Consider the following 21,910-nt stretch of genomic DNA (forward strand, 5'->3'; position numbering starts at 1 on the left):
TACTAAATCATGAATAAATTTAGTCTGAAACAATTATTAGATCTACTTTATTAAAGGTGAGAGCAAATTTGCATACTAATGAGATGAATGTACTTGTTTATATTTATTTAAAGAATTAAATCTTCACTGAAGGTTTGATGCTGCAAAACGTAGATCATTTTCAATGATCTTCAGAGTTGAACAATATTTTAATTTTATAATCATCAGAGCTGAGAATGCTGCTATATATAGCCATATAGTATGAAATAGCAGACTTATGTTTAGGACTGTTTAAGAAGTTGTTGGACATTCTGTACTAATCCCAAGCTAAAATACACTAACTTTTTTTTTTAATGAAACAACTCAGTGAACAAGTTTTAAAATCAAACACTCTAACAATCTAATCCCAAGATATACTAATTTAATGCTTAACACAATGAAGGATTATGAGAAAAATATTATTAAGAGTATTTGTTTTCCATAAAATTATACCATTATGTTTCTGTAATACCATAACTCCTGGTATGTAAAATAAAGACACTGCAGTTCACATCAGTCAAATCTCAAATCTGAGCTGAGAAGCATCATTGATACTGTATACAGTGTTAGTGTAAAGGGTGCATATTGTGTGTTCAGAACAAAGGCTGCAATAAGGTTGTGTGATAGATACATCATGAATGAGCACTGCCAGAAACACATTAGATTCACTGCACAATGAGTTTGAATCAATTTTAGATTGTTGTGCATTCAGACACCTTTTAACGCTGCTCTTCCAGAGGTCCTGAGTTCAACTACATGGGGCTCATAATACATGTTCTTAACGAGCCTTTTTTGCTAACTTTTTGCAATGGCCTGATACAGTTGTGTGATCAGAGTCTAGTAATTAAAAGGGATTAGGAGCTTGAATTCCAACTCTGATAGTTAATGTGATCTTAAAATATTGACTTAATAATCCTGTTTCTCACTGGCAAACAGGATGATGATGATGATGATGATGATGATGATGATGATGATGATAGTAATAAACAATAATAATATTGTCTAGCTTATAGAGTTCCCTGGAGGATTACATAGAGTAAGTCAAGTTAAGATGTTAAGTTCAGTGCTGGTTGCATATTACTCATTCATTAATCCTTACTTCTTGGGGGTATTGTAAATGCTGATGGGAAAGAGGATTTAGGCCTTTTACTTAAGGAACTGTTAATCTGTCAGTTCCAGAGTTTTACTCCATATTCTAATCTGAAAAATTCCAGTACTTTGTGAGTTGTCACTTAGCTTATTTTCATGGCTCTTTCCCTAAATGAGTCAGTATTAAAAGCTATGGATTTCCTTCAAACCCAGCTTTGGCCCTATCTCATAATGCTTGGGGATGACTGTTTTCATTGTCCATGTTCATCAAGGTGCTGATTTGTCTCCTTCTCTAGTTGATCAGTTTCCTTTCCATCTTCTTCACCATGCCTATAATGCAAGCAAGGAGGCCCTCATCAGAGGCTTATCAGATAAGCTACCTTATCTTGGACATTCAGCCTCTGCTTTATAAAATCCGTTGCCTCAAGCATTTTCTCCTAACAATGGAGGACAAAACTAATAGAAGACATTGGATTATTAAAGGCGTGGACTGGAATAATAAGATCATTTTCCTAATTTAGAAAGGATAAGCCCGCCAGACTCTTCAGAATGGCTGCAGAGCTGCAAAAAGAATTGATGCAGGGAGACTAATGAGAAAAATCTTCATGTTATTGTAAGACAGTGATTCTCAAACCGGAGCATCCATCAGAATCCCCTGGAGGGCCTGTTAAGGCAGAGCTTGTTGGGCAGCGTCCCAGAGCTTATGATTTAGTACCCTTGTAGTTGGGATCTAAGGCTTTGCACTTTTCCTGAGTTCTCAGAAGATGCTGCTGCTGCCAGTCTAGGGGCCACACTTTGAGAACTTCTTATTTAGGACAGTGATGGCACAACAGGCAGTCCTAGTGGGGACTGGCTTAGAGAGGAAAGAAGGAAGGAGGGAGAGACCATGGGGCTTAGGAATGGAACATAGGGCAAGATTTGGCCGAGAAATCAAAGACAACTACAAAGATGCCAAGTTTTGGTGACTTAGCGCCTATAAGACTCATAGTCTCAAGCTCACAAAAACCTATCAGTAGAATCAGTCACATAGCATGTACTAGGAAAATAAATGAGGTTTCAAGTTTTTGTTTGTACTATGGCACTCAAGGCTAAACTCTTCTTGTCTTGTCTGTGGAAGGAAAGCCTCTTGGGAGAAAGCACGGGTCTGGGTTTGGTCTCTTTTCTAGAATGCAACATTTGAGCAAAGGAAGGAAATGAAGGTATAGTGGGAGGTGGAAAAGACTTTACATATTCTAGACATGAAGAACATGCCTTTGCACTGTTAAGTATTGACTATGTATGGGTAACTAAGAACAAAAGACAAAGCAAAGGCATGAAACAGCAGGGACCACCCAGGGCAGCTCTGGGAGCAGGTCCTGAGAAACTGGTAGCAGTTTCTAAGACAGGACTTCTCAATTCCAGACTGTTGAACCTTTTCTTTGGACTCTGATGCCCTGATGTGCTGGCTGGTTCCAGCCTATTGGGAATTCTCTTACCTGCTTCTCTCCACTGGGCTTCCTGTAGCTAAGCAGAAGCTCCACAGCGCCCACCACTTCCTTGCGGATGGCATAGAGTAGTGCATCGCCCACATACACACTGTGATTCAGCAGTAGCTCCATGATCTCCAAGTTCTCATTCTCAATGGCAATGAGCAGGGCACTCCTGCCCAAAGGATCCATGCAGTTGATGTTGACATTGTAGTAGATCTCGGCCTCTTGTAGTGCCTGCTTCACAGTGGCATAGTCCCCCTTCTCCACAGCATTAAGGAAGGCCTTCTCTTCAGCAGAGAGCTCAGTCTCAGCCCTCACAATTTGGAGGGGGATTCGGTCTCTGTACGGTGAGTAATTGACCTTCTTGTAGTACAGTTGGGCCATGGTTCATAGCATTTGAGAAAGCTAAGTGTGGAGAGAGAGAAAGAGGAAGATGAAAGATAGTTTTAGTTACCTGAAGGTTTCAAAGGGCCACTTATTAATCCCTTTAATGGGATTTCAAGATCCCAAAGTGTTTAAATGATATCAATGTTTCCTTGTTGCCGAGAAGCAGAGCAGCAAAAAAAAAAAAAAAAAAAAAAAAAAAAAAAAAAACCAAAAAAAAAAAACAAAAAACAAACAAACAAACAAAACCAGGTTTTGTCAGAAAGACTTGGGCTCGAACAGTCATTTAACACTTACCAGCTCTGTGATATTGGATAAGTTACTCAAATCTTCTACCACATTTATTCCTAAGGTTATCTGTATCCATATTATTAGAAGTTGTCATCTAGTGCTTACCAAGTCTCATGCTAGAGAATAACTCCTACCTTGAAAAGCTACTCTGATAGTTAAAGTAGTTATATATTATCAAATCTACTAAGACATAGCACAACTTGCATTGTCCTTTCCCTCCCTTCCACCGCTGAGAATATCCACGGTACTTCTTCTGCTCAGTGGTGCTAAGCTGCTGTTCACTTAGGGCCAGTTTCTTTTGATCTCTGGAGTCTGTAGGTCCTTTTTGTAATCTAATTTTCAAGATTACATTTGCCACTATTCCAGATGCACATTTCAGACTGAAATACTGTTTTAGGAGCTGGGAATACAGTTCAGTTAGTAGAATGCTTGTCTATCACCCACAAAATCCTATGTTCGATCCTTAGCTCCACATGAGCTGGATGTGTACATATCTGCAATCCCAAAACTCAAAGGGTAGAAGAAGGTGAATTAGAAGTTCAGGGCCATCCTTGGCCACATAGTGGGTTCAAGGCTGTCCTAGGATACATGACACTATGTATTTAAAAAAAGGCAAAAAGAAATATATATGTTGTTTAGTGTTAAGTGCAGCCTGCTCCTTGATGATGGTCATTGTAGAAGTATTGACTTCAACAGGCCGAAGCCATCTGCAAAAGAGTAAGCACGAACTCACTCTAAAGCCACCCCAATCTCTGTCTGCCCCCTCTCCAAACTCTGAAGCTAACAGACTGGAGAATCAATTTGATTTAATTCCAAGAAATGAATGGTCTGTTTTGTTTGTGCCCAATCTAAGGTCAGATCACACTTAATAGAACTAATTCTAAAGTGAAAACTAAATAGGTTTTCACTGAGCTCCTGCAATGTGTTTAAATTTTCTCTGGAAGACCAAGAAAATAAAGGCACCTTTGCCTGTAACCATAGGGAATGAATCACAGGGTAGAGCTCTTGCTTTGCAATTTACAGATCAAATTCACTCGCATCCCTCATTGACTACTTGTACTGTCGCTGTGAGGTGAGAATGATGATCCTGGTCGGGGGAGAAAATGAGATTAGATCTATTAGCTGATTGGCTGTTCTCCCTGCAAGGTCTCCAAGCCCCTCTGGAGTTAAGATGGCCTTATTTTAGTGCTTTTCATTAAGGGACTGTTTCAGTAGAGGAAGGAAGTGGAAGTGTGATAAAGAGCCCCTTGTCTCATCTCCTGGATCACACAAGAAGGCATGGAACTTCCACAAACATTTACCTCACTCTTTCAGGTAATTACATCTCTGCTTTGGCAGGGTGAGAAGCATATATTATATCAAGTAGCATTTGCAATTCATATCCTTGTGATCTTCTGGGAAGTTAGCATTTGAAGATGACTGTTGGCTGCCTTTTGCCCTGAACAGGCCCAAATGATGAATTCTTTTTTTGTCTAGCTCTCAGAAGAGCAAGTGCTGTTTGACTCCCTAGAGAAACTTTGCTGTGTCTTTCACGACTGTGCTGATTGGTTTTTGTCAACTAGATACAGATTCCAGTTACCTGGAGGGGTAGGGAGCCTTAATTGAGGACGGGCCTCTATCACTTTGGCTTGATTGCTGGTTAATGTAAGAAGGCATGGCTCACTGTGGGTGATGCCATCTCTAGGCAGTTGAGCCCAGACTGCATAAGAAAAGTAGCTGAAGCCAGGCGGTGGTGGTGCACGCCTTTAATTCCAGCACTCAGGAGGCAGAGGCAAGCGGATCTCTGTGAGTTCCAGGCCAGCCTGGTCTACAGAGTAGGTTCCAAGACAGCCGGGGCTACATAGAGAAACCCTGTCTAGAAAAAAAAAGAAAAGAAAAGAAAGAAAAAGAGAGAAAGAAAGGAAGGAAGGAAGAAAGGAAGGGAGGAAGAAAGAAAGAAAGAGAGAAAGAAAGAGAGAGAGAGAGAGAGAGAGAGAGAGAGAGAGAGAGAGAGAGAGAGAGAGAGAGAGAAAAGTAGCTGAGTAAATCGTGGGGAGCAAGCCAGTAATCAGCTTCTTCCATGGTTCCTGCTTCTGCACCTGCCCTGACCGATGGACAGTGATCAGGAAGTGTAAGACAAATAAATCATTTCTTCTCCAAGTTCTTTTTAATCATGGTGTTTATCACAGCAGCAGAAAGAAAACGAACAACTACTTTCAAAGAATTTGCAGTCTGAAGGAAATTGGCACTTAGAGGAAGAAGCACTTGCCTCTATGTTGTCAACAGAAAGTGGGGGCAGAGAAGAGTGAGAGCCCCTGAAGAGAGACTCAAGAGCTCTTAGGCTTCTGTTACAGCGACTTACTTGACTGAAACACACAGCACTTCTAATGTGCCCAGGATTCTGATAATCACTGTGTTTAGGGGGGATGGTACCTGCACGGCTGCCCCATGTTCGACTTCCTAATCAGCCTGACTCCATTCTTTCCCCCTCCACTTCTAGTCTGCCACTAATTTATTCTATGAAGCACAAATCTCATTCCATTTTGCTTATCTTTCATGATTTCTTGATGGAGCATGTGCGTGTGTGTGTGTGTGTGTGTGTGTGTGTGTGTGTGTGTGTGTATACGTGTGCATACGGAGGCCCAGGATTAGTATCAGATGTGTCACTCTGTGGCTGTGCACCTTATCTTTTGAGACAGGATATCTCACTGAACTTTGAACTCACTAATTTGACAAGACTTTTCCCATCAGCAAATTCCAGGGATCCTTTTGTCTTTGACTCCGGAGTGCTGGGATTATACACGTGAACTCTCATGCTCAGCTTTTTTAAAGTAGGTGCCTGGGGATCTCAACTCCGGTTCCCACACTTGTATGGCAAGCACTTTACTTCCTGAGCCATCTCCCCATCCCCAGCCCCTCCTGCTAGTCTTGTAATGGAATCAACACTCTTTATAAGGACTGCAGAGTCTTGGCTTTTGTTTGCTTTTCCGACCGCTTCTTAAACTACTCATCCTAGCCACCAATGTTTAACCTCACGATATTTCTTTTGATTCTTCTATGATGCCAAGATTTTTCCAATCTCGAGACCTTTGATCCCAAATTCAACCTTTTTTTAAAACCATCTATTTCTATCTTTTAGTTCCTGCAAAATATCCCCCAGAGCTGCCCTTTAATCCTCTCTAAATTAGTCCCTTTACAGTCTTCTCTCTATGGACCTGTCTTCTTCCTCTGTAATTCTTACCAAAATTTCTACTCATTTGTCTTATCAGTTAATTGTTCCTTCCAAATAGCCTTAAAGCTCAAGAGCAAGAGTAGTACCAGGTCCTGTTTTTCTGGTGCCCACTCCCTATCCCTTGACTGGCACAACCTGCCCATTAGATCGATACTCGATGAGCAAATGAGCCAACCTTATATGTTGTTTCCTTATCTCTTTCCATTCCATCTCGAGTTCTAGCCATGTTGAATCATGTTCTGTACTTGTCCTTTTCTGACGAGTTCTTCACACTGGGCATCACCACATTCTCTCCACTTAGCCAACTTCTCCTCATGTTTCAATACCTCCTCAATCATTAGTTCTGTTCTCTGCAAAACTTTTGCCCAGTGCTTGCAGGAATTCAGCCAGTTTTCCCATTCTACTGGTATGTCGATCACATTTCTTCAGTGATGCTGATTGCATATTTGTCTTCCTACGACTAGGGTAGCAGAGCTTAGATATCTGTATCCCCAGCACTCACACAGGTCTAGAATATGGCAGGTAGTGGTTATAGGCATTTAAGGAACAAAACCAATTGGCTGTTAGCAGAGTTAAGAACTAAGTAGGTGGCACTAATTTAATACTTTGTGATCTCAGCAAGGATTGGAGGCCTCAGAAAAGGTTTCATGGAGCAACTCTCGTGCTAATCTTCGGAGGATAAATTAAATATACAAATGTGAAGGCCATTCTGCTCAGAGAGGGAAGACTATAAGTGATGAGACTGATGAAGGCTTGGCTGAAATATTGTTGGGGAGAGCAGGGAGGGCTATTTTTCAAGCTACAGCAAGATACATGAATTAGAGGTGTAGTTCATAACCTCAGTTTTCCCAACTGAGTAATGACATTAAACATTTTCCACTTGCCCCTTAAGAGGCCACAGTAGAAGGAAAGGCATTTTAAGGGTAAGCATTTTAGGGAGCTCTGTAACCATCTCGCTAAGGTACCACTGTGGAGGAAACAGAAGATACATGTATCCTAGGCAAAAATGAAAATGAAGGGAAAAAAAAAACCGCATTCAGTTCCCTATTATGTGCCAGGCATTATACCGGAAGCTGGGGCAATAAAGATATAAAAATAATTATTATAGTTTTGAATAGTTAATGTTTCCTGGGCACTGTGCCAGGTGCTGGGGCTGCACCATCACTACACGATAGTGCTTCTAATAGTAATGAATGCAGCAAGCAGTGTCATTCATTACATTCTTACTATGTGCCAGATGCTAGGTACGTGGGTTAAAAATCATAAAGGAAGATGACACTAAACTCATGATAATTTGAGGCTTGAAGCAAGCATAATTGGATGATACATAGTCAAACTATAGTCTAGCTTTACATTTTGTCTCTTCCATTTGAACTAATCTGCTGTGTTTTATTTGCAGTGAGCTGCGTTAGGAGAGTCCTCATAGAATCTTTATGTTGAAAAACTTGCCTGCAGAGTTTTTCTTGAGATTATGATATCACAGAATGATTTTTTTGCATTAAGCCAAAGGGACAGGCCCCCATGGTTATCAGCTAAGCATGACATATCAAATTGCAGTATGACCAAGCACCTCCCCTTGTATTAAGGCTGGGGAAGACAATCCAGTGTGAGGAATAGGTTCCCAAGAGCCAGCCAAAGCCTTAGGGACAGTCCTGCACCCATTGTTAGGAGTCCCACAAATAGACCAAGCTACACAATTGTCACATATATGCAGAGTGCTTAGGTCAGCCCCGTACAGGCTCCCTGGTTGTTGGTTCAGACTCTGTGAGTTCCTATGAAGCCAGGTTAGTTGATTTTGTGGGTTTTCTTGTGATGTCCTTGACCTTTGGCTCCTACAATCCTTCCTCCCCCTCTTCAGCAGGATTCCCTGAGTGGGCTAATGTTTGACTGTGGGTCTCTCCATCTGTTCTTAGGAACCTCTCTTAAGTAGCCACACCTATGGGCTAGAGAGATGGCTCAGTGGTTAAGAGCACTGGCTGCTCTTACAGAGGTTCAGTTCCTAGCAAGTACGTGGTGGTTCCCACCATCCATAATGAGATCTGGTGCCCTCTTCTGGCCTGCAGGCATACATGCAGGCGGAACACTATACATAAGAAATCTTTTAAGCAGGCACACCTAGGCACACTATGTGCTGAGAATGAAACAAATGTCTCTTTCCTGTGTTACCTGTTGCTATACAGGCCCATGCTGATGTTTAAAGACTTGCTACGCTCTTTGAACTCTTCTAGATCCCACAATTGGAGCCACCTGACCCTCAAAGCTTTTGCCTCACTTCAGATAGTTAGTGTTCTCATCTCCATATGCTTGCTACTAGTCTCTCTTCATCCTTATTCAGGTGATGATGGGAGTGTCTGGAGTCTCTTGAGGGTCTGTTATCAGGAAGATTCCTTCTTGTTGCTCTTTACCTTTAGACTTGCCAGATTGGTCTTCATTAACCTAAGGTAAATGTTGGGGTCTGTTCTTAAGTAAAGAAAACAAAATCAGCCTGTATTTCATGCCATTCTGCCAGTAAGCCCTGTTGCTAGTGGAGTCCCCCAAGCATGAAAGATTAAGACTTCTCTAACAAGCTGTCTCAGAGGGCTTATCATGTTCCCTCTTCCCTTTGATGCTGGCCAGAGGAGTTTGTCTAATGGCATCTGTGACATTTGTGGGCTTAAATCATGTGATTTAAGGAGCTAAATCGATGGACTGGGCAGAAGACCAAAGGGCAAAGTCGACTTGCCAAATCCCAGCCCAGATCACTGCCCCGCACAGGGCTTTTTTTTTTTTTTTTTTTTTTTTTTTTTTTTTTTTTTTTTTTTTTTTTTTTGAGGAAGACAGTCTGGCTTCCACCTAACTAAAAAATGTGCTTTGTCAGAGGAATCCGGTATCTGCACACTGGTTAGACGGTGGCCAGATGAATTGGGGCTTTATTCTGTGACCTCTCACCATTATCTATACTAAGTGTCCAAGAGTATACACCTTCATTGACATTCTGATGCAAAGAAATTTAACCTTACACATTTTTGCCACATAGGGTATGGATACCTGACAATGAATCTTATTATATGTCAAACACTGTAATGCCTATAGTGCAAATTTCATTGGTCAAAGCCCTATTGGGAACTAGTCAGAGGAAGGTTGTGGGGTCTTGATTGTCGGAGCATTTTGGCTTCTTTCCAACTACCATTTTGCTCAATTCCTAGCTTGATTTGATCGATTTACTCTTGGATTTTTGAGACAGGATCTCACTTGCAGCTCGGATAGACCTTTAACTCATTGTGCTACCTTAGCCCCTCAAATGCTAGAATTGTAGCTAAGACTCACCACTCACAGTTCTAACTTCCTAAACATTAAAGTAGTAATGCTAGTCTTTCTCTATCAAGTTCCTAGGACATCTTTCCTGCAAAATGTTCTACAGGTATTCTATATGCGTCAGCCAAATGAAAAGATTTCTATGACAATGTCCTTGTTTTTGACTGTGTGGTTAATGAGAAGCTGTACTGATAGGAAACTAATCTCTCTCTCTCTCTGAAACTACATTCCTACAATTTTCAGTTCCCAGCACTAGTTCTCTCTAGAGCAATGTCCAAAAAACCCATTTTTTTTCCTTCGACTGATGGCCTGGAAATATTTGATGTCAGTAATCATGCTTTCCTCTGTCCAATTATTTCCTTACCTGGAATTAATAGTCTGTTTCTTAATGTTATGGTAGTAACAAATCATTTTTGATTACGTTTAAGGTCTACTTCATGAGATGGAACCCATACGTGACATAGCCTAAGTGGACAAGAACCTGTGACTAGATAGATCATGGGCCCTATCGGAAAACCCAATAACATTATTTGGCTAAAGAAACATAGCAATAAGTGATTCCCAATGACATATTTCTATACCAATAGATCACAGCATCCCTGGCTCCTCATTGGAGAAGCCAGTGGCTACATATTGTTTGTTTACTATTTAAGCACTTAGCTCTTTCAGTCTAAATATAAATACCACATGAACAATAACTTTGTAATCATGTTTATTTGACTGTTCTCAGAAGCTGATACATAGTAGGTTCTCAATAAATATGCATGGAAATGTTACAGAACATTTGGTAGGGATAAAGATGGGGAAATGCTCTGTGGGCAGAACCTTGCTTTTGTTTGTATATATCCCCCCACCATAAAACCATGCCCTTATGCAAGAAGCAAGTCCCTCACCATACGCAGAGTCTTAATTACTATAAAGCTAAACCAATATTTGTAATTTTGTTTCTTTGGAGAGGGATAAAGCTAGATTTGGGAAATTAATGTAATTCTGGCCAATGAGACGATCTGAAAGCTTATTTCCTTCTTTTCCCTCCCAAAATGTTGTCATTTGCATGCGATACCAAAGACTTCAGCAGCCATTATGTGCAGCCAAACATTAAGGGGTGCAGCCCACATGGTAAGGACGTCATAAGGTAGGCCTTTGAACTAGTCCTCAGGAGTCCTCAACTTCTGCACTTTCAGATGTTCAAGATGCTAATCTACTTTTATTCAATTTTGTTAAAAGAACTAAAAAAAACCCACTCAAATGATATCATTTTCTCAAATAAAATTACCAAAATGAAATCTCTTAGAGATAGACAATCTAAACAATAGTTCTATTAAAATACTCTGAAATATCTACCTATTAAAACCCACTCAGCTCAGATGATTTTATATCTGTGTATAGAACCTAAAAAAATACACCTGATTTTCTTGATATTAAGAATATTTTAAAAAAGAATATTTCAGATCACAAAAAGAATGAGCACTCTCAAATTAATTTTGTGGGGCCAGAGTAAATTAATGTTCAAACTTAATAAAAATGCCCTTAAATAAAAACTATATGCCAATTTTAATCATGACAAGTACCATCAAGAATTCTAAATAAAATATTAACAGTCAGTACTCATTTACTTAAAGAACCTAAGTAAAATTATAAAGGAAGTAAAATAATTCTAGGAAATTTATTATTCCAAATGAATAATAAATCCAACAATTTATGAAATATTAAACTCATAGCCATTAAAATCCAGCAATAACATAAAGATGGTACTTAAATTCTAAGTAATATATTGGGAAGCACATGAAACTATTATGAATATTTGGACAGAAATAAAAAGTATATTTATATACACAGAATATACATATATAAGAAAATATCCAAGAAACTAACAAAAATCTGTTAGAAATACAAGAAATTTTGGTAAGGTGACAAAATACAAGAAAATTATTACCATCATTTAGAAATTTACATGAAAACATCCAGTTCATCATAGGAACATCATGTAAGGTTTCTTGAGAATAAATTTAATAAAAAAGGAATACTACTCATGTAACAAAGTTATTGGAGAGTATAAAATAAGGTCTAAGGGAACAGGGAAATATATTATTGAATAGACAGATTTTATCTACAAAATACAACTTTCCATATTAGGGTATACATTTAAAAAGGCATCAATATTCAGGTTTTATACAGAACTGGGCAAAAGTGATGTTTAAATGGAATGATAAATGTATAAAAAACTACATGAAAATTTCGAGCAAAGTGAAGTAAAGATACCATCAAAAATAGCACAATAAGGAATTTCAATTGCCATTCCACGAAACATCAAGCAGCCTGACAGAAATGTCCCTGTGTTACACTCCCAGACCTAGCTCTGTTCACCCAGCGCAAACACTGGCCTAGTCTGGTGAGTTCCCTAGAACCTTGCTTGCTAGCACCCTTCCCAGTCTGCTAGGCTTCACTCTGCTCATGCACTTCGTGCACTGGTTTAGCCATGGCTGCCCCAGATTCGCACCCACCTGCGCCATCCCCACATTACCAGACGGCCCAGTTTGAGCTGATCATGCAGCCCAGCCTGGTGACCAACTTGGCTTTCTTCCTGCCTTCTCACTTCTCACATTTCCCAGGCCTACCTCAGGAAGCACAGCTAGCTCAGCACCCAGGCAGATCCAGCAAGAAGTCACATTTGCATGTTTCCTTGGTTACTGCTGAATTGGAATCATACCCTCTCCCTCCAATCAAAAATCAACACCGAGTCTCTGAAGGATTGGCCTATCAACATTTGATAAATAAAATGAATCTATACATTTGAGAAGTACTCAAAGATACTAACTGTAACTTCTAAGGTAAACATTAAGAAAATAACAAAAGCCAGGCATGGTAGCCCACACCTTTAATCCCAGAACACTGGAGGCAGAGGCAGCAGATTTCTGTGATTTTGAGGCCAGCCTGGTCTACATGAATTTCCAAGACAGTGAGAGCTACATAGTGAGACCCTGACTTAAAAAAATGAGGGGGACAAAGACAGAGAAACAGAGAGACAGAGAGAAAGAGAGAGAGAAGTAGGGAAAGGAGGGAGGGAGAAAATAGCTAAAAAATACCCAGAAAAGGAAATGAGAAAAGCAGGCCATGCTGAATTGGGGAAGAAAGACTATGTAAAACAAATGGAAAATAAGTACTAGATATGCAGAAGGCCAGTGATTACAGCTTAAAGGATTTGGACAAGGGAAACGAAAGATGAGTTTTAGGATGTTAGGAGGAGAAATCTAGTTAGCATTTGGAACTAAGAACTGAGATCTACAGAGCTAGAATTCCCAGCCAGCAGTATATTGTTCAAAGGTTCTTAGCTTTTGCTGTACATTAGAACCACTTGAAGAGTGTTAAAAAGTGCTCATGCCTGGGTCACCCACCCCTTATATTAACATTTTAAATTAGCTCCCCAAGTGAGTGTAATATGCATCTGAGACTGATCACTATCATTATACATGGTACCTAGTGCTGTTGGTAGTGAATGCAGTCATCATAGAGAACAGAAAGGATTACAACTGTTGAGAAATTTTCTATAGAGGATGGAGAAAGGCCCAGATGTCTATTTTCAAGCACAGTACCCATGAACCACATATGATTATTTAAATTTAAAGAAATAATTCAGCCCCTCAGTTGTATGGCCACATTTCATTTCACTTTTTTATTTTATTTTTGTTACTAGTTAAAAATTTTCATTTATTTTACATTGCGATGACAGTTTTTCCTCCCTCCTCTCTTCCCATCCTCTCCACCTCCCTTCAACACCCTCCATCCACTTTTCCTCTGCCTCTTTCAGAAAAGGACAGGCCTCCCTTGGGTGTCGACAAAGCATGGCACATCAAGCTGAGGCAGGACCAAGCTCCTCCCCCTGCATCACACTGGGAGGGGCAATTCAGCTTCAGGAACAGGTTCCCAAAATCCAGTTTAAGCTCCAGGGACAGGTCCTGATCCCACTGCTAGGAGCCCCACCAACAGACCAAGCTACACGACTGTCACACAAATGCAGAGGGAACAGGTCGGTCTCATGCAGGCTTCCTAGTACCAGTCACATTTTAAACATGTAATAGCCGCATGTAGCTCATGATACTATACTAGATACTGAAGAAATAGAACGTTTTCATGCTTGTTAACGTAAATGCTTCTTTCCCTTCTGAAATGTCTATAGTAAAGAAGACTCTTTCAATTCTAGGAAAAGTGCACAGTGTATATGATCAAATTTGGGTCCTTTAATTTGTATAACACATTTTTATGGCTTTGGGTGTATATGTACTACATTTATTCACGTAGGATATTTCTTCTACTTGGTAATGTCCAGGAAAGTTTTGTCACACCACTGGCAGCTGGATTAAATCAGTACCATTCACTTTCACTAGAGTGAAAACGTGAGCAAAAATATTTATTTTCTCCCTCAAGTCAATCAGCTGCACAGGGGACTTTAAATCTGTTGCTCAAAACTCATTATTACTATGTCTTTATGCTGTTCATTGAAAGCAGTCAGGGCAAAGACAGAAAGCAATGACACCATTGTAGACAATAAAAGGCAGTGTAATTGGTTCAAAGTCTTGCATCTGGTTATTAGCCTGCAAGCTGCTTTTATCCTTGATTGTGTAGGTCATGACAAATCAGTGTCTGTCTTCTTTCGTTGACCTCTTAACTTCGAAATCTGAAGTGACAATGTTCACACGGGAGTATATTGGCAACATTTCTTTAAATGGTGCAGAGAGACTTCTTAAAAATTGTAATAGCAATTAGAGAATATGGGCAAAAGGTATGGGAGTTCTTTAGATATTTTTGCAACTTCTCTATGTCTACGAAACGATTTCAAAATAAAAAATTAGAAAAATGTATGCATATGATCAAATTATGAACACTTTCTAAAAAAAAAAACAAATGATATTTAAAATAACCCTTTCTCTTTCCCCCCTGTGTGTTGTTAATGTGTTCATTCTTAACACAGGTTTTCCTGAGCAATGGTTTTACTTAATATTTTGTAGGAATTTTTCATACATTGCTTTCTACATTAACATTTCTGTATCTCCATCCTTCTCAGCACCATTTTCCCTTGTAGGAGAGTGGCCTCGATTTAAGATTGAGATAATGTGTTTTATACTGTCACATACTAACACTAACATATCATGCTAAGTGGCTGTATGATAGTTCATTAGTTTTAAACATGACTAGTCTCCATTTTGAAAACACTTAAGGTTGCATCCATTTATGTCCATTGTTATAATTTAGCATTTGATACATACATACATTTATAATATCTTTTCATATATTCACAATTTTTCCAGTATAGCTTCCCAGAAGTTGAATTACTAGGGGAATTTTTTAAAAACTCTTTCTTCATACTGATGAATGTCTTAATACTGGTTTCCTTTATCAACAATGACTTCTAAGAGGGGAGAAAACACAAGAAATCCCAGGAAACAGCTTAACCCTGTTTTTTTTTCATGTTCAATATGAATGATAGCTCAAAGTTCTATCTTTCTCAAATGTTCCAAGACTCTGTGCTGCTTTAACAAATGGAACACTTTGTCATGAATGAAATACATTTAAGAGTTTTCAAAATACATCACTTTCATCTCATGAAGATGAAACATTTCGAGCCCTTCAGCTGATGGCCTAGACTAGAGCCTGAGTTGAATGTTGAAGGTTGGGTAGGATTTAAATAGACAGCTGTAGGAGCTGTGAGAATATATATTGTATTAGAAGTCCAGGATAGAAATTTACATTGTTTTGGATAAGACTACATTTGAAAAGAAAGGAAACAATATAGGAATAGGTGAGATACACCCAGCTATGTGTTGGAAGATCTTGAAAATCTAGTTGAGAAGCTTGGCATTGGGAAGCCTCTTAAGTTCTTAAAGAAAAAGAGATCAAGTGATTCCAATAGCTGTGCTGATGGAGAACTAAGTTGTGACAGAATAGGACTTTTGCTACAAATGAAGGGAACCCATCTAGAATGAATGACAATTTTAGAGTTACTTCAAAGGAAGCATAAAACAGGACTTGATAACAGACTAGAGGACATGAGACATAGGAAGAAGCACAAGATAAACTCGAAGTCTTATGCTTAGGATTGAGAGGATTGCTTTCTGAGTAACTAAGAAAGACCACGAATTAGGCTGATTACCAGGTTCCTAACATTGTCAAGGTAAACTGAGTTTCTGTTAAAGAGATTCTATTTCTTCCTGACTTCCATTATTACTTCAAAGATGCTTATTTCATTCTTTTGGCCTTCATTTGGCAGTGGACCTTTACATTTCTCTTTGTTTCTCTGTCCCAGAGGGTTCTGCTGAGTAATGATCCTAATGCTTAAATGCACACAGGAAATTTTGCTGAGTGCTCCCTTATAAATTCAATCACCTTCCACGTAACTGCTTTGTAACTTTCTCATTTTGCATATTGGGTTCTCTAAAACCAGGTCAACCTCGTTCTTGCTCAAAGAAGTTTAGTTTCATACAAGATTAGGTTTCTCACAAAACGGTTTAATTCTTTCCTTCCTTGCCTGGCCCAACATGCAACATTTGAATTTAGGATGTCACAATAGTACAGCTTCAAAACTAGAAGATAAAAACACATCACAGTGGCTTAGATGGAAAGATTAGTGTATGCTGCTATGTGCCAAATAATGCAAATAAAGAGTACATTTAAAAATGGTTCTAGTCTCAGCTCTTCACTCACTTGAAGGATGAATTCAGCTAAGACTTAGGTCTCCATTGTCTTCACTATAATTTGAAGAAGATAAGGAAAACACTTGTTAAGATCAATGCCAGGCCTAAAGTCAACTACTCATTAATGTAATAAATGTTTTCAAAACATTAGCAACATTTATAGTACTTTGAGTGCACTGGGTTATGTGCAGCACCAAGTGAGGGCATAATTGTCAGTCATTAATATACTTGATATAGAATGGCAAACAAGATAATTCAGCCCCAAAGATAATGCAGCTTGAAGGCCAAACTATCAATCAGTGTATGCCTTTCTTACTGATTAAATATACTAGATAATCCAGATAGAATTCCCATTCTCCTGCACTGAGTTCAGTCAAATATCATGAGCCTTGTGCAAAGTTAGAACAGAGCTAGCCTGAAAGAAGGGGTTACTTTGATTTTCTGTGGTTTGTGACTATAGCCTTTCAGTGCTGACTTCCAGAAATAGCAGTCATTTTGCTCAGAGCCATCTTAATGGATCATTGTGACCTTTGATTTGCTCCATAAGGGGAGCCAGACAAGGTCTTTCTTCTAGTTGAGTCTAAGTATTACATTGTTAGAAGAGATATTTCCCTCCCTTGTCCCTTTCAAGATTGAATATTATGCCTATTATCTTTATTATTAATGTAACTTATATCGCTGGCTGTTACCCAGCAATAACTTCAGCATTTCTCACATGTGGATGGCAGATCACGTGTGAGTGTGAGTCAGAATGCTCTCTATAGACCCCATATAATTACTACTGTAGGCTTCTTCCATTTTTTGAGCATTTCACTTAGTTCTTCAGTATGCACTCAGTCTTATATAAATAGAGGAAACCAGCATGTACAATAGCTAAGTGTTTTATATTCTGGCTCCTCCTCCTCTTCCTCTCATGTTATATTTCTAGTTAGCTATCCAGTTTGTACCCTGTTCTCTTCATTAAATGATGACATAAACTCTTATTGGCTGTAAACTTTGGATTCTTTTCAGTGTCTTTCTCTCTCTCACGAACTGTTTCAGGTTATAGTTACCTTGTCTTGTATCCCCTGTCCTTTATTCTACCTCTTTCCTGTGGGGAAGTATCTTTTGTAGGTGAGATTGAGTCAATATGTAATATACTCTGATATGACTATAGGAAGTTTTTACTATCACTTTAAAATACAAACACAAGTATAAGACCATGATAAAAAGCAAGCCAAGCCACCAATGACACAAGTATATGCTAGTAGTCACTAAAGGACTAGGAGAAATTTATAATTAAAAGCCCCCAAATAGGCAAAATTCTAGCCATGAGCTAAATTGTTTTCCATTTGTGTACATAAATTAATGACTTCCTCATATTTCATTCCTGGCAGACAGCTTGGTGTACTCTGAACATCACCAGTGATTCATGGAGCTGTCACTTGACTAATGTCAGTTGACCTGAATCTCAAGCAGCGTTTAGTTAGTCACACTGTGCTACTACTTTTTGTACTTTTGTAGTAAGCAGTTCAGCAAATGAAATTCTGTAGGTTTTGTAATGTACTGTGCACCGTGGGACTTTTATTTATTTTCAGATTTTCTTGAATACTACTATCTTGGGATTTTGTGTCTCTCATTAGAAAAGTCCCTCTTGGCCACTGGCACTCCCAGTTGAAATGTCTCTAGAGTTGGCAGGCTTTTAATTCTCTTGGAGGTTTATAGTTACCAGTTTCTTCTGCATACGTTGTCTCATTAATTCTTTCACTTATCTTTGCCTATGTCACAGAATCATCATCTGCCATGAGTATTTTTAGCCTCACAGAAATAAATGACTCCAAGACTTCAGCACTAATAAGTGGCAGAATCAGAATCATAACCCAAATTTCCAGATTCCATATTTCAGGCTTTTTTTCACCTACTGGAAGATTTTTTTTTTGAAAAAAAAAAAAAAGAAATATAGTGATTGAAACAGAAGCCTTTTTTGTGAGTTTTCTCTGCAGACATTCCAAGGCTCCACTTCATGTTGTGTTTGGAGAGTCACCAGTACATCATTTAAGATCCAGAGAGGTTTTTGCCCTTGTGGATTTTTACTAAGTTGCATGATGCTTACATAATACATACACTCATACTCTCTCATTTCTGTAGAAGTGACCTTCTCCATTTTAGATTTCTTTACAGTTTAGAAAAACTGAGAAATTCAGAGGATGGGAGCAAGTTTATTCATCCCTTCCTTTCTAGAATAATAGAATTGATGTCAGAAACTTAAGTCCAAGTGGATCAAGGACCTCAACATAAATCCAGCTACTCTGAACCTGCTAGAAGAGAAAGTAGGAAGTAGTCTTGAATGCATTGGCATAGGAGATCACTTCCTAAATATAACACCAGTAGCACAGACACTGAGAGAAACAATCAATCAATGGGACCTCTTGAAACTGAGAAGCTTTTGTAGAGCAAAGGATACGGTCAACAAGGCAAAGCGACAGCCTACAGAATGGGAAAAGATCTTCACCAACCCCACATCTGACAGAGGACTGATATCCAGAATATATAATGAACTCAAGAAATTAGACATCAAAATGACCAACAGTCCAATTAAGAAATGGGCTATAGAACTAAACAGAGAATTCTCAACAGAGGAAACTCAAATGGCTGAAAGACATTTAAGGAATTGCTCAACATCCCTAATCATCAGGGAAGTGCAAATCAAAACAACTCTGAGATACCACCTTATGCCTGTCAGAATGGCTAAGATCAAAAACACTGAAGACACTTTATGCTGGAGAGGATGTGGAACTAGGGGAACTCTCCTCCACTGCTGGTGGGAATGCAAGCTTGTACAACCACTTTGGAAATCAATATGGCACTTTCTTAGAAAATTGGGAATCAATCTCCCCCAAGATCCAGCTATACCACTCTTGGGTATATACCCAAGAAATGCTCAACCATACCACAAGAGCACTTGCTCAGCTATGTTCATGTCAGCATTGTTTGTAATAGCCAAAACCTGGAAACAACCTAGATGCCCTTCAACTGAAGAATGGATAAATAAATTGTGGCACATATACACAATGGATACTACTCAGCAGAGAAAAACAATGACATCATGAGGTTTGCAGGCAAATGGATGGATCTAGAAAAAAATCATCCTGAGTGAGGTAATCCAGACTCAGAAAGACAAATTATGGTATGTACTCACTCATAGGAGGATACTAGATGTGGAACAAGGATGACTGGACTGCTACTCACATCACCAGTGAGGCTACCTGGAAAACAGGACCCCAAGAAAGACACGAGGATCACCCAATGACGGAGAAATGGATGAGATCTTCATGAACAACCTGGACATGAGTGGGAGCAATGAAGGGCGAGGGTCGAGGGAAAGAGAGTGGGAGATCCCAGCTGGATCAAGAACACAGAGGGAGAACAAGGAATAGGAGACCATGGTAAATGAAGACCACATGAGAAAAGGAAGAAACAAAGTGCTAGAGAGGCCCACAGAAATCCACAAAGATACCCCCACAAAAGACTGCTGGCAATGGCCTACTCTGGTGATGGGATGGCCAAACACCCTAATAGTTGTGCCAGAAACCCCATCCAAGGACTGAGGAATCTGGATGCAGAGATCTACGGCTGGGCCCCGGTGGAGCGCTGGGAGTCTAATTAGCGAGAAAGAGGAGGGTTTATATGAGTGAGAATTGTTGAAACCAAGGTTGGATAAAGCACAGGGACAAATAGCCAAACGAATGGAAACGCATGAACTATGAACCAAAGGCTGAGGGGCCCCCAACTGGATCAGGCCCTCTGAATAGGTGAGACAGTTGATTGGCTTGATCTGTTTGGGAGGCATCTAGGCAGTGGTACCAGGTCCTGGGCTCGCTGCATGAGATAGCTGTTTGAAACCTGGGACTTGTGCAGGGACACATGGCTCAATCTGGGAGGAGGGGACTGGACCTGCCTGGACTGAGTCTATCAGGTCGATCTCAGTCCTCAGGGGAGGCCTTGCTCTGGAGGAGGTGGGAATGGGGCGTGGGCTGGGGGGAAGGGGAGGGGCAGGAAGGGGGAGAACAAGGGAATCTGTGGCTGTTATGTAGAACTGAATAGTATTGTAAAATAAAATAAAATAAAAAAAAATACACCCAACTACTATCCAAAAAAAAAAAAAAAAAAAAAGAATTGATGTCAGAAACCTCTACCTATGGTAGGCAATAAGAAGTTGGCTCAGGTTTGGAGTTAGGAGGGGTTAGAAGGAGCTGGCAGTTATGAGGTCTGTGACATGGGTGATGGGAACCGAACCTGGGTCCTCTGGGATAGCAGCAGTGCTCTTAAATGCAGCGTCATCTCTCCAACCCTGTCTTTCACTTTCTTCTTGACTGCTGCTATGACTTGCTTGACTTTAGAAGTGGCCTGACTGGGGTGAAGGGTAGAAATGACAGACATTCATTCAGAAAACCTGGGATTGAATGGGTCCTGTGCTCTGATGGAGATGCAGCGGCAGCCTGGAAACTCAGCGTATTATATGCAGCTGTGTGAGGACATGGGCTAACTGACAGTGGCGGGGTTTGCAGTAGCGGAGCAACTCAGGCTGCTATCATGTGAAAGGAGGAAGCAGTGGCTGATAATTTCCACACACACTGTCAACATCCATACTCAGACCAGGGGAGGGCCATTCTCTCCATTTAACTTGATGTTGGCTGTTGGCTAGCTGTAATTGCCTTTATTATGTTCCCTGTATTCCTGATCTCTCTAGAACCTTTATCATGAAGGGGTGTTGGATTTTGTCACAGGTTTTTTCAGCATCTAATGAAATGATCATGTGGTTTTTTTCTTTCAGCTTGTTTATGTGATGTATTACATTGACAGACTTTTTTCATATGCTGAACCAACCTTGCATCTTTGATCATGGTGGATAATTGTTTTGACGTGTTCTTAGAGTCTGTTTGTCAGTATTTTATTGAGTATTTTTGCATCAGTGTTCATGAGGCTTTGACGAAAATTACACTGAATTTGTAGATTGCTTATGGTAGAATATAGCCACCTTCACAATACTAATTATTTCAATTGAGGAGTGTGAGAGATCCTTCCGTGTTCTAGTATTTTCTTCCATGTTTTAGTATCTTCTTCAATTTATTCTTCAGTGTTTTAAAGTTTTTTTTTTTTTACTGTAAGGTCTTTCATTTCCTTGGGTAGGTTTATTCTAATGTATTTTCAGGGAATTATGAATGGGATTGCTTTCCTGATTTTTTCTCAGTATTACAAACCCAAATTTCCTTATCAAGTCAATCATCCACACTTTCCTTTGGCTTTTCACTATGAGTTTCCTATTGTATGAACTACTGTATATCCTTCACTTTTTAATATTTTTTAGTTTTGCTACTAGTGTAAACATACCGTAAACTCATAAGGTTCTTTCTTAATGGTTTTATTATGGTTTTCTTCCTTCAAATTCTCTTCCTAAAATTAGTATGTTATCAAGAAAACAGGTA

At 39.5% G+C, this 21,910-nt stretch overlaps 1 protein-coding gene across 2 annotated transcripts in view; it reads right to left on the minus strand.

Annotated features, from left to right (window-relative positions):
• Trpc5 (transient receptor potential cation channel subfamily C member 5) overlaps positions 1–21,910 on the minus strand; it is a 261,694-nt gene that overhangs the window by 134,691 nt on the left and 105,093 nt on the right. The window contains exon 1 of one of the 2 annotated variants that reach the window (XM_037199143.1): positions 2,583–2,960. In XM_037199143.1, coding sequence (XP_037055038.1) covers positions 2,583–2,960 — 378 coding nt within the window. Of the gene's footprint in view, positions 1–2,582; positions 2,982–21,910 lie in introns of those variants that run through there. The other variant, XM_028876912.2, reaches the window with a different exon arrangement.

Source organism: Peromyscus leucopus, chromosome X, assembly GCF_004664715.2.
Source record: "Peromyscus leucopus breed LL Stock chromosome X, UCI_PerLeu_2.1, whole genome shotgun sequence".
NCBI classification, from domain to species: Eukaryota; Metazoa; Chordata; class Mammalia; order Rodentia; family Cricetidae; genus Peromyscus; species Peromyscus leucopus.